The sequence below is a fragment of the Arvicanthis niloticus genome, chromosome 16, assembly GCF_011762505.2.
Source record: "Arvicanthis niloticus isolate mArvNil1 chromosome 16, mArvNil1.pat.X, whole genome shotgun sequence".
Lineage (NCBI taxonomy): Eukaryota > Metazoa > Chordata > Mammalia > Rodentia > Muridae > Arvicanthis > Arvicanthis niloticus.
Window position 1 is genome coordinate 60,923,282 of NC_047673.1, and position 15,273 is coordinate 60,938,554.

The 15,273-nt window shown below is 46.2% G+C and overlaps 1 protein-coding gene across 2 annotated transcripts; it reads right to left on the minus strand.

Annotated features, from left to right (window-relative positions):
* Window positions 1–1,818: 1,818 nt before the first annotated feature.
* Cib3 (calcium and integrin binding family member 3) lies at window positions 1,819–11,509 on the minus strand. 2 transcript variants are annotated; one of them, XM_076914447.1, is made up of 7 exons: window positions 11,051–11,509; window positions 10,378–10,474; window positions 10,170–10,204; window positions 7,725–7,836; window positions 4,659–4,806; window positions 3,105–3,300; window positions 1,819–1,912 (listed from the first exon to the last, which is right to left on the minus strand). In XM_076914447.1, exons 2-7 carry the CDS (start codon window positions 10,426–10,428, stop codon window positions 1,891–1,893), a joined length of 564 nt encoding a protein of 187 aa, XP_076770562.1. In that variant the 5' UTR covers window positions 10,429–10,474; window positions 11,051–11,509; the 3' UTR covers window positions 1,819–1,890. The 2 variants fall into 2 exon arrangements, with proteins under 2 accessions (XP_076770562.1, XP_034376557.1); XM_034520666.2 differs by having other exon boundaries at window positions 11,006–11,509.
* Window positions 11,510–15,273: the final 3,764 nt, after the last annotated feature.

Consider the following 15,273-nt stretch of genomic DNA (forward strand, 5'->3'; position numbering starts at 1 on the left):
CAGAGGCAGGAGCCATATCACTCTGTCCCCACCATGGCCACACCTGACTCAGTACTAGCCTACTTAATGGATTCCAGACCTATGTCAAAAATTATCTGAGCCTGCTGATAATGGTTGCATGCCTTTGATCCCAGCACCTGGAAGGCAGAGGTGGATCTCTGTGAATTTAAGGCCAGACTGGTCTGTAGAAGAAGTTCCAGGACAGCCAGAGCTACACAGAGAAACTATGTCTGGAGTTGGGGGGTGTATTTTGACCCGGGCAGATGACTCAGATAAAGGCGCTTGCTGCTAAGCCTGATAGTGAGTTTGAACCCCAGGGTCCATGGTGGAAGGAGAGAGCCCACTCATACAAGCCGTCCTCTGACCTCCACACGTGCTGTGGCCCACATGTAACTCCTCCCCACCAATGACATAATAAAAAATCGGATGAGCTTCCATCCACAGCAGCCATTGACACTCGTGGAGACTCACACCTGGGCCCTGTCCCAGAGGCAGGAGCCATATCACTCTGTCCTCTGAGGAACACCAGCCAAAGTTGCCCTCTGCGTCCTCCTGCATGAGGACACTCACGCACACATGCGTCCTCCTGCATGGGAACACTCGTGCACACATGTGTCCTCCTGCATGGGAACACTCGTGCACACATGTGTCCTCCTGCATGGGAACACTCACGCACACATGCGTCCTCCTGCATGAGAACGTTCATGCACACATGTGTCCTCCTGCATGGGAACACTCACGCACACATGCGTCCTCCTGCATGGGAACGTTCATGCACACATGCATATCTCTCCAAATACAGAGGCACCTGCACAGGGTGTGGATCAGCAGTAGGAATGCTCTGAAGGGATCTCTGATGTGCATAGGCCTCTCTGGGCACGTTTCTTCACTTAGAAGATGGTGAAGACAGCAGTCCCTTCTCAGGGGAACACACCAACAAGAGACAGGGAGGACCTGGGGCTTTTGTTCATCATCACCATCAATTGAGACAGGCTATCATTATATATTCCCAGCTGTGTGAGAATAGCCTCTGCCTCCTGAGTAACAAGATTAAGTGTGTGTCCCCACCAGGCCAGGCTTATTTTTATTATGTTTTGTTTTGTCTTGTCTTGTTTGGGATAGGGTCTCTCTAGAGAGCCCTGGGTCTCTTGGAATTCACCATGTAGACCAGGCTAGCCTCGAACTCACAGTGATCTGCCAGCCTCTGTCTCCTGAGTCCTGGATTAAAGGTGTGAGCCACCATGCCCCAGCCAAACCTATTTTCATTTTTTAAATGTGTATATGTGTGTTGGTGCAGTTGCTCATGGAGGCCAGAAGAGGGCATCAGGTCCACTGGAATGGGAGGTTCAAGCAGTTGAGAGTCACCACCATATGACTACTAAAAGCCAACCCAAGGTCCTCTGCAAGAGCAGCAGGTGCTGTTAATAGCTTTGAGCCACCTCTCCAGCCCCAGGACCTAGGGCCTTTAATCACTGTGAGTGGTCTGGAAAGACTCTGGGTGACTGGGCTGTGAGGTGGGATAACTACTTTTTCAACAGGTGGGTACCTTAAACAAAGGCCCTGGAACAACCTTGGGCTCTGGAACTCACAAGACATGGATGTGTGAGTGAAAACTTAGGCAATCCTGCGCTCAGGCTGGCCTCTAGAAAGGAGCCGTGGTATGGCCCTGGACTTCTTCCATATGCCAGCTGTGAAGTTGTTGTCTCTCTAGCGCTCTAGGTCCAGAGGTCATCGGTTAGTTGTATGAATCCAAGGTGACAGCCCAGAGTGGGCGCAGTCACAGCAAAGGCCACACAGCACAAGGCGGAGATCCCGGGGTGGTTGTGATTCCTGTTTATTCTGAGAGCAGAGTAGACATGGGTGAGGGCCAGGTCTTGTCCTCTGAGCCTGTCAGATGCGGATGTGGAAGGTGCTGTGTGCAGAAAGTAAAGGTGTAACTGATGATTCACGGATAATGCCCCAGCAGGTCCCCAGCACCCCCTTACTCTCAGAGACAGCAGGGACCTATAGGCATGTGAGCACCCCAGAAATCACAGACAGTAGTTTTCCTGCCCCCAGGGGACTTGTTGGGGCTAGGTGTGAGGCCAGAGGTCAACCTTTGAGTCATTCTGCAGGTGGTTCCCACAGTGTGTTCTTTAAAATATTTACCTACGTGTGTGTGTGTGTGTGTGTGTGTGTGTGTGTGCGCGCGCGCTCGCACATGTGTATGCCTGTGTGTGCGTACCTGAGTGTGTTTGTATGGAGCATGTTATGTGAAGGAGCCTGCGGAGGGCAGAAGAGTGTGCCAGGTCCCTTGGAGCTGGAGTTGTGGACAATTGTGAGCCATCATGGAGCTGCTGCGTACAGAACCGCAAGAGCAGACAGGGCTCGTGAGCCCCTTCTCCAGACCACAAGACCTGTTCTTGATTTGGTTGATTTTGGGTTTTGAAGACCCTGGTCCACTCTGTAGCCCTGGAACTCACAGTAATCCTCCTGTCTCAGACTCCTGGGTGTCTCAATTACAGGTATTTGTGTCACCATGCCCAGATCTCCATGGGGTTTGTAAGCATCTACCTGGATAATACTCACATCTCAACTCTTTTCCAGACTGGCTGTAGCACTAAATACTGGTAGCTGGCTGCCTTTGAGCTGCAATTTATTCATCTGATTAATGGGAGTGGCTAGGCAGTTGATGGCTCAGGCCTTTAATCCCAGCACTCCAGAGGCAGAGGCAGGCGCCATCTCTGTGGGTTCAAGAGCAGCCTGCTCTACATAGAGAGTTCTAGGCCAGCCAAAGCTACATAGTAAATGTATGCAAAGCCAAACCAACCAACCAACCAAACAAACAAACCAGAAGGATGAAGCCCAAGTCTTCCAACTGTGTTAACTATGTACCCACCCCCAGCCCTGCAGCTCAGCTCTGACCTATCCCAGGCTGCTGAGGTGTGTGGACCATTCACAGCAAAACTCTGTGACAGTTGATAGAAACGCGGCTTCTGTCCACAGGAGATGCTCACGGCCTCCTAGCTATGGTCCTCGGGGGCTGAAGCCGGAGAAGTCGGGGGTATACCCTGAGGCCTCTAATGACACAACAGGAATTCTCATCCCTGGGTCTGAATCTTCACCTGAGAAAGTCTGGGGCTCTCAGGATCATATTTTGAAAGTCCTCCAGGGACAGCCGCCCATCATGGTCACTGTCTGCTTCATCCAGCACCTTCTCACAGACCAGGGTCACCTCCTCAGCACTCAGCTCCCCACGGGTCAGCCTGGTCACCGTCTGCTCCAGGTCCCATGCACAGATGTAGTTGTCATTGTTGAAGTCTGTGAGGCCAACAGTGAGGGGACATCAGGTGGCAGGAAGACATGTCTTTCCCCCATGTTTGGAACTGTACGTGGATACCCAGAACTCATGCAGCAGTTATTGAGCACCTACTGAATACCCTACAGCTTTGCACCCTGGGCACTGAGAGCCATTGAGCCAGTGTGACAACTGTTTATTTCACTTAAACTGTACTTATTGCATGACAGGCATTGTGATGACTGATTTTCTCTTACTCAAACATTTATGGAGTGCCTACTGCATGCCAGGCATTGTGATAGCTTTTTCATTCATTCAATTTATTGAGTGCTTACTGTGTGTCAGCCAGACGCCATGAATTCACTTCACATTTTTACTCTGCAAGCATCTGAAGGTTGAGTCCCTTCTGTTTAACAGCCATGGATAACATATTTATCATCCACCATTCACAGCTGACTGAGCATGGCCAGTGTGCCAGGCACATAACTGCTCTTCACTCATCCATACATTCAGCAAGTATTTATTGGATACCTACTGTGTGGCATATGCGTTAATTTTTTTTGGCATTCATTCACTTAACAAGTAGTTATTAAGTACAGACTATGTACCAGACATGTGATAGCTGCTTCGTATTCATTCTCTGGCTCATCAAGTATTTGCTATATGCCAGGCTCTGTGGCTGTGATTTTTCATTACCTCCCCCTACACATGCTGAAATAAGAAATAGTGTAAAAGGTTGTCTTCACATTACAGAGCTGCCTGTATGATCCTGGTGACCTCCACAGCAGAAGTGACTGAGGTCATGAACAGGAGCACAAGTTACCCAATCAACAGATGAACGAACCATCATCTGTGGGAGCTGTGAACTGTTGGGACCTGGGAGAACTGTTTTGGTTCATTTACTGAGCACCTACTGTGTGTTGGGTACCATGGCATCATTTTTCATTGACTCACCTATGAGTATTGAGTGCCTACTATGGGCCAGACTCTGAGAAAAATGCTGTTATTCCATGTCTTCATTCAGAAAATACTGAACACCTATATGTGCTCTGAACGAAGACGGGGGTGGGGGTGGGGGGTGGGGGGGTGTCAGGGTGGAGCCCTGCCTAGAATCCCCCAGGGAGGGGCTGGGGGCGTGGCTCAAGGGTGGAACCCCGCCTGGAATCCCCCATTAAGGCTGTAGATTCTAAGCAGAGGGCACAGAAGAAGCAAATGTCCTGAGGCTGGAAGCATTTGATGAATTCAAGGAAGGATGTGGGTGGAAGAGTGTGCAAGGAGGTCTAGGATAGGGTGGAGCCAAGGCTGTGTGGGCATGGGAGTCCCTGGGAGACAAGCATTCTATGGTTTCCTTCTGGTTCCCACCCCAGGGCCCTACACGCACCATAAATCTTAAAGGCATAGTAGGCCTTCAGGTCCCTTGGAGCCATCTCACTCATCACTGAGAACATATCCAAGAAGTTCTCTAAGGTCATGTGACCATCCCCATCTTGAGAGAAGACCTGCGCAATCCTCTGGCGGAAAGGGTTATCCTAGGGACGGGACAGGAAGGCGGGTATTTGCACTGCGGGGCTCCTCCAGAGCCCACACATGTCATCCATGCCCCTCCCCAGAACCCGGGGGGCCTGGGACAACCGTACTCCTCACAGGTGAGCACCCCATTTCCAGTTCTACAAGATGCTTGTGACCCAAGGGAGCCAATTAGAAGCTGACATTCATCTAACAGCTGTAATGGGAGGGGCATGTTACTCAAGCTAACCAATCAGATGCTTTCTGAGGTTGCAGAAGGCCTGTGTAAGCCTCCCAAGGCTACTCCTTGACTTTTCTAATTTGTGAGGGGAGAGGGGGAGGGGAGAGTGTATCCAGGGTGAGAAACCGGACTACACACATGCTGAGAACACACTCCACCACTCAGCTGCATCCTCAGTGTGTGTGCGCACGCCTTCTCTTTAATTTGTTTTTAAATAATTTCTTTTTTATTATTTGACAATTACATTCACATATATTGTCTTTTTAAAATAAATTTAGGGCCTGGATAAACGGCTCCGCAGGTAGGAGCACTGGCTGCTCTGAAGGACCTAGATTCAGTTTTTAGCCCTCACGTAGTGGCCAACAAGCATCTGTAACCCAGGGATCCAACACCTTCTTCTGGCCTCTGCAGACACCAGGCATGAATGTGATGCACAAACATACATGCAGACAAAACATCCACACATATATGAAAACATATTTTTAAAGAATAAAAAAATAAGCTAGGCCGTGGTGATGCACAGCTTTAATCCCAGCACCCAGGAAGCAAAGGTAAGTGGGTCTCAGTGAGTTTGAGTCCAGCCTGGCCTACAGAGCCAGTTCTAGGACAGCCAGGGCTACACAGAGAAGCCCTGTCTCAAAAAACAGAAAACAAAGCAAAACAAAAAACAAAACAAAAACAAAACAAAGCCTGAAGCATACAAGTCAAAGTAGCCTCAGGAAGTCCCTGAAAACTGACAAGATTCACTGGCCCTGTCTTCCCCAAGAGCATATATACTCTAAGGACTACTAAGATGTTCCCAGACAAGCTGGGCTGCTTAATGAGGCTCCAACCTGAAGAGGTTTAGATCAACTGAGTCACTTGGAACAACACTCTCTAACCCACTGAGGCCCCAGCTTTGTGAGCTGTCACCCACGCTGGGTGGGCTTTGGTGATGCACTGTCCTGGATTCATTCTGCTCCTGTAAGGAACCTGTGGTAGTTTGAATAAGAATGGCCCTGATGGGCTCATGTATTTGAATTCTTAGTCATCAGGGAGACTTGAAAAGGATTAAAGGTGAGGCCTTGAAGGAGGAAGTGTGTCATGGGGGCTGGGGGAACTTTGAGGTTTCAATAGCCAGGCCCAGGGTCTTTCTCTTCTTGCAGATCCAGATGTAGAAGTCTCAGCTACTTTTCCAGCACCATGTCTGCCTGTGTGCTGCCATGTCCCCTGCCATGATGACAATCTACTAAATCTCTGAAACTGTAAGCAAGCTCCCAATTAAATGCTTTCCTTTATATGAGTTTCTGGAGTCATGGTGCTAGTTCATACCACAGTGACCAACACAGAACCCCTAGAAAACTCATTGGTTCACCAAGTTGGGCTTTGGTAATATTGGTACTTTGGTCTGTCATCTGGGGTTAGTACATGTTTATTCGTGTTTCCCTGGGGAAAGGTGTCTCTTACCACCTCTGAGAGATGCCACAAAAGGTGTCAGATCCCCCAGAGCTGGAATTGCAGGTGAATTCCCCATACACAAACACATTCCCCTGCCCCACACATTCCCCCCATACACACATATTGCCTTCTTTACACACACATACACACATCCCATACATTCACACACATACACACACAGACACACACAGACACACACATACACACACATACACACACATCCTTGTATTCCCCACACACATTCACACCCCCTACATTCCCCCCCCACACACACACTCCCTACATACATTCACACACACACACACACACCCCACATTCCCCACACACAACATTCTCCCCCCACATTCCAACACAAACACACATTCCCCCCATCCCCACATACACATTCCCTCCACATTGTCCTCATACATACACACATCCTCCCACATCCCCCACATTCCATACTCATGCACACACATCATCCCCCACACACATCCCCCCACACACCCCACATTTCCTCTGCACACATTCCTCCTTTAATGAGTATAGTAAAAAAAAAAAAATGCCTTTTACACATGTAAAGATAGCTTAGTCAGAAACCCTACTACTCTCAAGACTGCTCCTGATAACCTGAACCTAACAGCATTACACTCTCAAGATAACCAGACACAGTCCTGGAACCCCATGATGCCCAGTGCAGAGGTCAAGAGCAATGCTGTGCTCTCCACATCTGGACAGATGCCACCTTGATCTGCTCTATGGCCACAGAGTCTCTTCCAGGATCCTGGCCCTCGAATCAGAGACTTCTGTTAGACATTGGACCTGACAATCAACTAAGACATGTCGTCACACGGGTGAGCTGCCTTGGAGAGACAGGCTTAGGTGAGGAACTTAGATGTGACTCTTTTGTGATGACCCTCAGCAGAGTAAAATACATCTTTTGTGTGTATGGGTTCAAGACAAGGTTTCTCGATGTAGCCCTGACTATTATAGAATTTGCTCTGTAGAGCAGGCTGGCCTTGAACTCAGATCTGCCACCCTCTGTCTCCCTCTGAGCTACATAGCCCAGACTAGCTTCAAACTTACAGAGACTTGCTTGCCTCTGCATGATATCTGAGTCCCTCCATGCCCCAGCCCATGACTGCCCTTAAACTTGTCCTTCTGTGTGTGTCTCTCGGAGCCCCAATTTCCGTTTTTGTAAAATGGGGGTACCCGTGGCCACATAGGAATGCAATGGAGACATCTTCAGTCTGTTTGTGCTCTTCCCCCACAGTCCAGGGTTACCTTCAGCTCTGGCATGCTGCCAATCAGCTCGTACGGCACCTTCACCTCTGGACTGGTGGTATAGTCAAGAGGCACCAACTGAGGGGCCAGGTCCTGGTACCGATAGAACAACCTGATGCAGAGAGAGAGAGAAACCTGGAAAGGCTGAGAGCCAAGAGGCAGAAGGGATTTGACCGTCTTCTTGTGCGCTAATAGTACTCACTCTACAAGGACTGATGCTGGGTCCCCAGAAGCCTCAGGCATGAGTCTGAATCTTGAGTGCACAGAGCCAGAAATAGGTATCCCTGTCTCCCTCCCCACAGACAAGGCCAATGTAGAGCGGGGAAGTAGAAACAAGGTAAGAAGGAAGAGCTTCCTGGAGGAGGGAGCATTGGTGTTGGACTTAGAAATAGGAGTAGGAGTTCACCAGGAAGCTGAAGCTAGAAGGAGGTGCCAATGGCTGATCATTCCACAGCCAGTGTTTGAGGAACATGGATATATAACCAAAACACTCCATAATTACCTCACAGGATCCTGCTTCTTCTGCCCCTCCCCTCCCAGCTACCACTTCCTTTGCTGTCTCTACACTAGGAGGCAGGCTTCCTCCAATGGGGCAGGGGACGGACAAACCCCTGATGCTTCAGCTCAGAGTGTGGGGATGGTGGCTTGTGCTGCTTCTGGTGGATTTTTTAAAAAAGAGAAGATACAAAACACTGACCACACACAAACAACCTTTCCATACAAATTCCTTACCTGCCTCAAAGAGACTGTCTTTGATACCTCTGATGTCGGCAAGGTGCTAGGACCTATCTCAGAGGGACAAGGATGTCCCTGGGTTTTCTCATGACTACACACCGAGAATGGCTGGTGAGGAGGCTCAGTCCTAAATGCCCCCTCCCCTTGTCAGGAGTTCTGTAGGGGAATGACCTGAGTGTTTATCTTTCCTTTAAAAATATTTTTATAGTTATGTATTTATTTGTGTATTTATTATGTATTTATTTGTGTGCATGCTATACAGGTGTCAAAGTCAGAGGACTTGTGGAAATGGATTCTCTTCTACTATATGGGTCCTGGGGTTTGAACTCTGATCCTCAGGCTTGGCAGCAAGCACCTTTGTTGAGCCACAGAGTTCTCTCTTTTGTAGCATCCAGTGAGTTCCTCTCTTCTTCCAGCCTTGGTTACTCTGTTTAACAATCTGGAAGCCTGGGCCAGTCAGAATGCCACTCATTAGGACTCTGTCCATCTGCTCTGGGAACTGAAGTTCTCCTTGCCCAAGCCTCAGTTTCCCAGTTTCTCAGTAATTTGATCATGATGGCCAGAGTGACCTGCCAGCTGTCCTCACAGACAATGGGCTGATGGGTGAGAGGTGGACCCATCAATAATGGATGCTCTGTACCCACACAAGAGGGGCTCAGCCTGATGCCCCACAGCTGAACCGCAGCCGGCTTGGATTTCACGGATAATGGCCCAACAAACAGAAGGGTGACATGGGAGGTTCATCTATGTCCATCCTGCTGGATTCAAGCCAGGAACCTGTAGTCACCCAGGGGCTGCCAACACTCAGCCACAATCTACTTTATGCCACTCCCAGCTCAGGGCTGGATCTCAGCTCCGCAGTGGACTCCTAACCTCAAAGTGCCAGTGTGCTTCTCCAAGGCTCTAGTACCTTCTGTGGATCCCTGCTACCCTTGAGTAAAAGGACAAGTTCCTCAGTACAAAGACTCAGCCAGTATAACAGGGTGTGACTTCTCAGCCAGTGTCTCTGCCTTAGTCCACTGACCTTGAGCCGACACCGGCATCAAAGCTTTAAACTTGATGATGTTACATCTCAGCTCCCTTCACATTGCAAAGACACGGAGCACGGGAGCACGGTGGTACAGGCTTGTGATCCCAGCCCTTGGGAGGCAGAAGCAGATGGATTTCTGTGTTCAAGGTCAGCCTGATTTACAGAGGGAGTTCCAGGACAGCCAGGGCTACACTGAGAAACCCTGTCTCTCAGGGAAAGAAAGAAAAAAAAGTAAAGAGAAAGAGAAAAGGAAAATCAAGAGGACCCGAAACAGCAAATGACTCAAACGACTTGCCTGATGACCTGGGTTTGACCCCTAGAAAAAGAAACTGGGAAGCTGGACCAGCTGAGTTCAGTCCCAGAACCCACTTAAAGGGGGCAGAAAAAACCCCAACTCTGCAAATTCTCATCTGACCGATACACGTGCACCATGGCACATGTACACACATTTACACACTCACAAATCATGCCCCCCGCAATATTATTTTTTTAAATTGCAGCCAACTTCAGTGACATACATATACCTGTGACCTCAACACCCAAGATGCAGAGGTAATTTTGAGGCTAGCCCAGGCTCCTTCTCAAGCAAACAAAACAGAAAAAAAAAACAAGATTGCACAAAAGCCCAGCAGTGACTAGAAAGCTGTTTTGGGGTGTCACCTCCCTTCATCCCCACTGACCTCATGATCTCCTTTCTTGTGAAGAAAGTACAGTCCTGTGGAGAGAGAAACCAGCTTGATGCAGATCTGCCTCTCCGTGTGCCCCTCTAGGCACTCCAAACCCACACAGTCAGCCCAATGTCACAAACGGGGCTCTGAGGAGACTGTGGGCTGCCTGTATTCCAGATCAAGCCATGGCAGCCTGGCAGGACCCACCATGCACACCCACCTGGTATTCCTCCAGCTGCTCGTGACTAAAGACAGTCTGCTTGTTGCCCATGCTGCAGACTGCAGCCTCGAGTCCACAAGTGGCTCCTCAGGGGCACCTGTGCACAAAATGTCTGAGCAGACGTTCCTGCCCTGGCTGTCACCTGCCCACCCATCCAGTCGGTCACTCCAAGCTTGGTGAAGCTCAAGTTACAGCCTGGCTCTCTGGGCAACCTTTTGAATGTGTCCACAGGTGTGGAAGAGGCTGTGAGAGGTCACAGAGAAGCCATGTCTGTCTGGGACACCTTCAAGGGAAGGCCATGCACAAACCCCAGCCCAAATCCTAGCTTTCCCTCCTTCTAGCTGTGTGGCTTTGGGTAATTGTCTGACCTCTCTGAACCTTTGTCATGAGCACTTATTCCCCTAGACTGCCAGTTGGTTCTGACAGGAGGTGCCCTTGGGGTAGACAATAAGGCAACGAGCAGCCGTCAGACTGGTTTTCTAATGCTTTAATTCCACACTCGGGGTCACACACAATTGTTGTGGTTGAGGAGCGGACCTCCTCTTCCACTATCACACACAGACAAAAGAATGTAACTGCTGTGGCTAGTATTCCTAACAGAAGGATAGATAACATGTCATTACAAGACCTGACCAGCGCGTCTCAGGCTCGGGCTCCGACGTCTCGGGATCACCTTTTTGCATTCAGCGAGTCTTGCTCCTATGGCTCGGGTCAGTTCTCTGGGCCCACTGATGATCAGTTGGTGGTCTGTATCTCGTTCATTCACTCGTCGGGCTGAGTGGAGTCCAGACCGGCGTGGAGTTCACAGGCAGGTCATTTTGGACCGACTTTCCTTCTCTGGTCAGGGTTCTTATACTCTATCCTACCCTTATCCATCCTTAACACTTTACTGCAAATGTCACACTTCTTAATCTATACGCAGGGCTCCTCTACTGGTTATCTCCTTCCAGCCTTGGCTGGGCTGGTCTTATCTTTTATCCTGGATGTCAGCTGCTTCTCCTAGCTGCTTCTCCTAGCTGCTTCTCCTAGCCTGGCTGTCAGTAGCTGCCTTCCATGTTCACTACATTCCACCCCCTGACACCTGAAATGACATCAACATAAAAGGTGTCACAACTGAGGTCACAGCCTGGGGGTTTACAGAGTCTATCGGCGCAGGCTACTTGTAATGTGTCCTAGTGGTTTGCGCATTTTCCTAGGTATTTTCTGTTTCCTAGTTTTAAGCCATGTTCTATAAATTTCATACCAAGTTACATAAGCTGCGTATTCTAACAATAAATCTTCAAGTAATGGTCTCATAAGCATTCTCACACAAAAGCTTTGCAAGTTTCCAGGGGTGTAATTCCCCTTGCTATTATTTCTGCCATACCAATCTCCGTATAGCAGGTTTTTTGCTCCAAAGGGATCATGTCTAATGAAATTCTTACACAATTCATAATGCGGATAGTTTCCTTTGCATATATAGCAACTTATCAAACTAGCTAATACATGAAACATTCTGTCTACTGGGTGTCTATGTATTAACTCCATAGGATGATTCAAGAAATGATTCATCAACAGTATCAATCTATCCTCAGTATTATCACATGCCAAGTACAAAGTGGTGTATTTGCTCTTGCAGAAATGGCAGGACTCGACTCCGATGTGACCTTCGGTGATTCCCATTCGATATAGGAGATCTCTCAGCACGTCCCAGTGTCTCATGTAATGGTAGCGTAGGGTTATTTTTACCCCTTGGGTTTGCATCAGGTCACACCTTCGTCCCGACAAATTTCCGCTTCTTCTTGGCATAATTATTTCTATTTCTGAAACACATGACAATTTTGAACGCAGTATATGCTATTCCAATCATCACTGTTATCCACATTGCTTCTTTCAACCAGTGCCACCAATTATATATTGGTGTACAGATGAAATCTAACTGTACTAGTCTTGCTATGTAGTCCCAAAAACTACAGTGCTGCATCTTTTGGTTCCAATCCTTGTGTATGTAAGTATTAGTTCTAATGAGACCTACTAAATTATGTGTTTCTATCATACTCCTTCTCAAGCTTGCTTGAGTTTTCTTGATCTGCTTATCAATGGAGCTTAATTGCTTCTCATTGAATTCAGATATTTCCTGTAGTTTTTGTGTTGCTTGTACAAATTTTTCATAATGCTCCTTTTCTAGGTTCTCCAAAAATACTGTTGGCATTTGGTATAAATGTGAGTATTGTATGGATATCTTTGTCACATATGTTGTATTATCTACATGTAATACTGAGCAGTTGTGTACCATCCAACATCCTGGAGTCATTATAAATGAGGTGTTGGTACCATTTAATGTTTCCTTGTCCAAATTTGTACAAGTGATTTCCTTTTCTTTGGTTGCACATACCAGAAATGTCCAGTCTCCTGTGCTCATTACTGTGTCTGTCATTGTTGTTACAGTTAGTCTTGTCTCTGCCATTTTTGTTATTGGTAAATGTGGATATACGAATGCATTTTCTCCTAAAGAGTAGCATTCATCTAGTGGAATGTAAGCTGGTGTGTTATTCATATTTATCCATAGGAAATGATCAATAGGAGTAATCCATTTAGATGTCAATGTTTGTAGTGGGTCTAATTTAGTATCCCAACGTTGTTGTATGGGCTTTGTGTGGTATGCTGCGAATGCATTGTCTAAGCATATTTGCATCACATGTATTGTGTATATTCCTTCTTCACACGAGCTATCCTCTGTTGGATTGATTAATGTTTGGAACTCTGATGTGCGTCTCCCTAATCCTGATGTGAATAGTGTATCTAGTTCCGTTTTGACTCTGTCTAGTACTCTTGTGTACTGCATGCACATAATCTGGTTATGGTTAGTGTCTATCATTGTTTTTAATATTGTCTCCTTATATTGCCAATCTTTTTTCAAGATTTCCTGTTCTGCTCTCATTTGTTGAGTTAGTACATTAAGTGCATCAGTTGAATTGGATATCGCTGAGAGTGCTTCTGAGGTTTTCCTATTGAGTTGTTGTATATGATAGAGTTCTGCTTTAATTGGTTCCAGCATTGCTGCTGACACTCCTCCTCCCATTATGCCTCCTAACAAGGCTCCTGCTAGGACTGCTCCTAACAACATAAGTTGTAAAGGTTTCCTTCCTATCTTTATTGGGTTGGAGTATTGTAATTCATAATTCAGTTTGTTGGAGCAATATGTGTTTGGTGGTTTGAATACTTGTAGGTCCATTTGTAGTTTAATTTTCCTTACTCTAGGGAACAATACAACCTTTGCTGGTAATTGTAAGTCTGGTACTATCATAGGTGCTTTTATGACCTTTGGGTTTCCAGGTGGTGGGTATAAGTATCCTTGTGGAAAATGTGCTGTATATAGTTTGTATTTTTTTGTTTATGTGTTATTTCACCTCTATCCATTAATTTACCTTCATGATATTTCTTATCGGGCCATGAATCATGTGTTATTGGTATGTGGTAAATATCAACCCAATCCAATTTTAATGAAGAGTTCAGACCTTTTGGTTTGTGTGCTATCCATTCTACTTGTTCCCATTCTTCATATTCTGGGTTCAAAGCCCATGAAGAAAAGTAGTATGGATATCCTGTATGCCAATATTGTATTGCATACTTTTCTGTTAGGTTTAAATCCTCAAACCAATCTATAGACAGTGTTATGTTGGTGTTATATCTCACCTTTGTGTTTAGTTGTGATATGTGATTTGCTTTTATTTTATTATTATTACCTTTCTCACTCCCTACTTTCACCAATGTGTATTCCATTATTTCAGGTAATTTATACGTTATGTTTTCATATGCTTCTGTTATGTTGATAGGTGTTGTATTCTGATTCATCCACGCTATAACTTTTGATGGTCTATATATGGTGCCTAATGTGCTTTTTATGTCATATGGTATTGGGTATTCATCTAATCCCAATCCATAATGTGCACATATGTGTATGCCTTTTTTATCTGTTTGTGTTTCATTTATTATGAAGTTTTTTATTGGTCTATTTGTTCCATTATATATGGGGTACCACTCTGTCTTTTCTGTAGTGTTTCTAAGTATAAGCACATTTTGGGTGTCATTCACAAATATCACTTCTTTTTGATGTGGTTTTCTCAGTTCTGTCCATGCTTTAGTCTGGTTAAAATCAACATTTGTGGCATTTTTCAAGTTATTTATTTGTGGTTCATCAAATCCATGTGTATTTGTAAGTATTGGATTATGTTCTAAGCATAACCATGTCCATGGATATGATCCATTGATGGAGGTGTTGTATACTAATTGACCATAGTAGCATGTGTGTGTAGGTATAAGGCATTGTGGTCTTGTTGTCCATGTCCTTAACTGTCCCCATGGCTGTGGTAATATTGATGTAAGTATAATCGGGAATCTCCAATGTTCTACTCCTAATGCTAGTACTTTGCTCCATAATGACCAATCCCAAGTGTCTTTGGTTGTTACTTTTGGGATGTGGTTTGTCTTGTTAATCTTATGCCCATTTATCTCAATGGTATTAATTTCCTTGTATGGATTACCATTATTATCTACTGGTGTCAGATTGCCATAAAATGGTAGGTTAGGAAATTCAGAAACACATAATATGTTATGCTTTTTTACTGTTTCATTTAAGCTGTTCAAAAATGAGTTTGGGCATTTCTGTCCCCAGGGTTCTGGTAGGTTTGGTATCCCTTTTCTAATAAAGTTTGGTTCTAATTTTTCTTTTACTATTGCACACTTTCTTGATATAGTTGTTCTACAAGGGTCTGGGGTAGTTATGGTAGTTCCCTCTTTATCAGAATAATTAGAATAATCAGGATCAGAATAATCCTGCTCTTCTATTTCTTCTGATGTTTTGTTATACCAACTACCCACAAGGCCTGTTTGCCATGCCTGTGCTATCATAGGCGC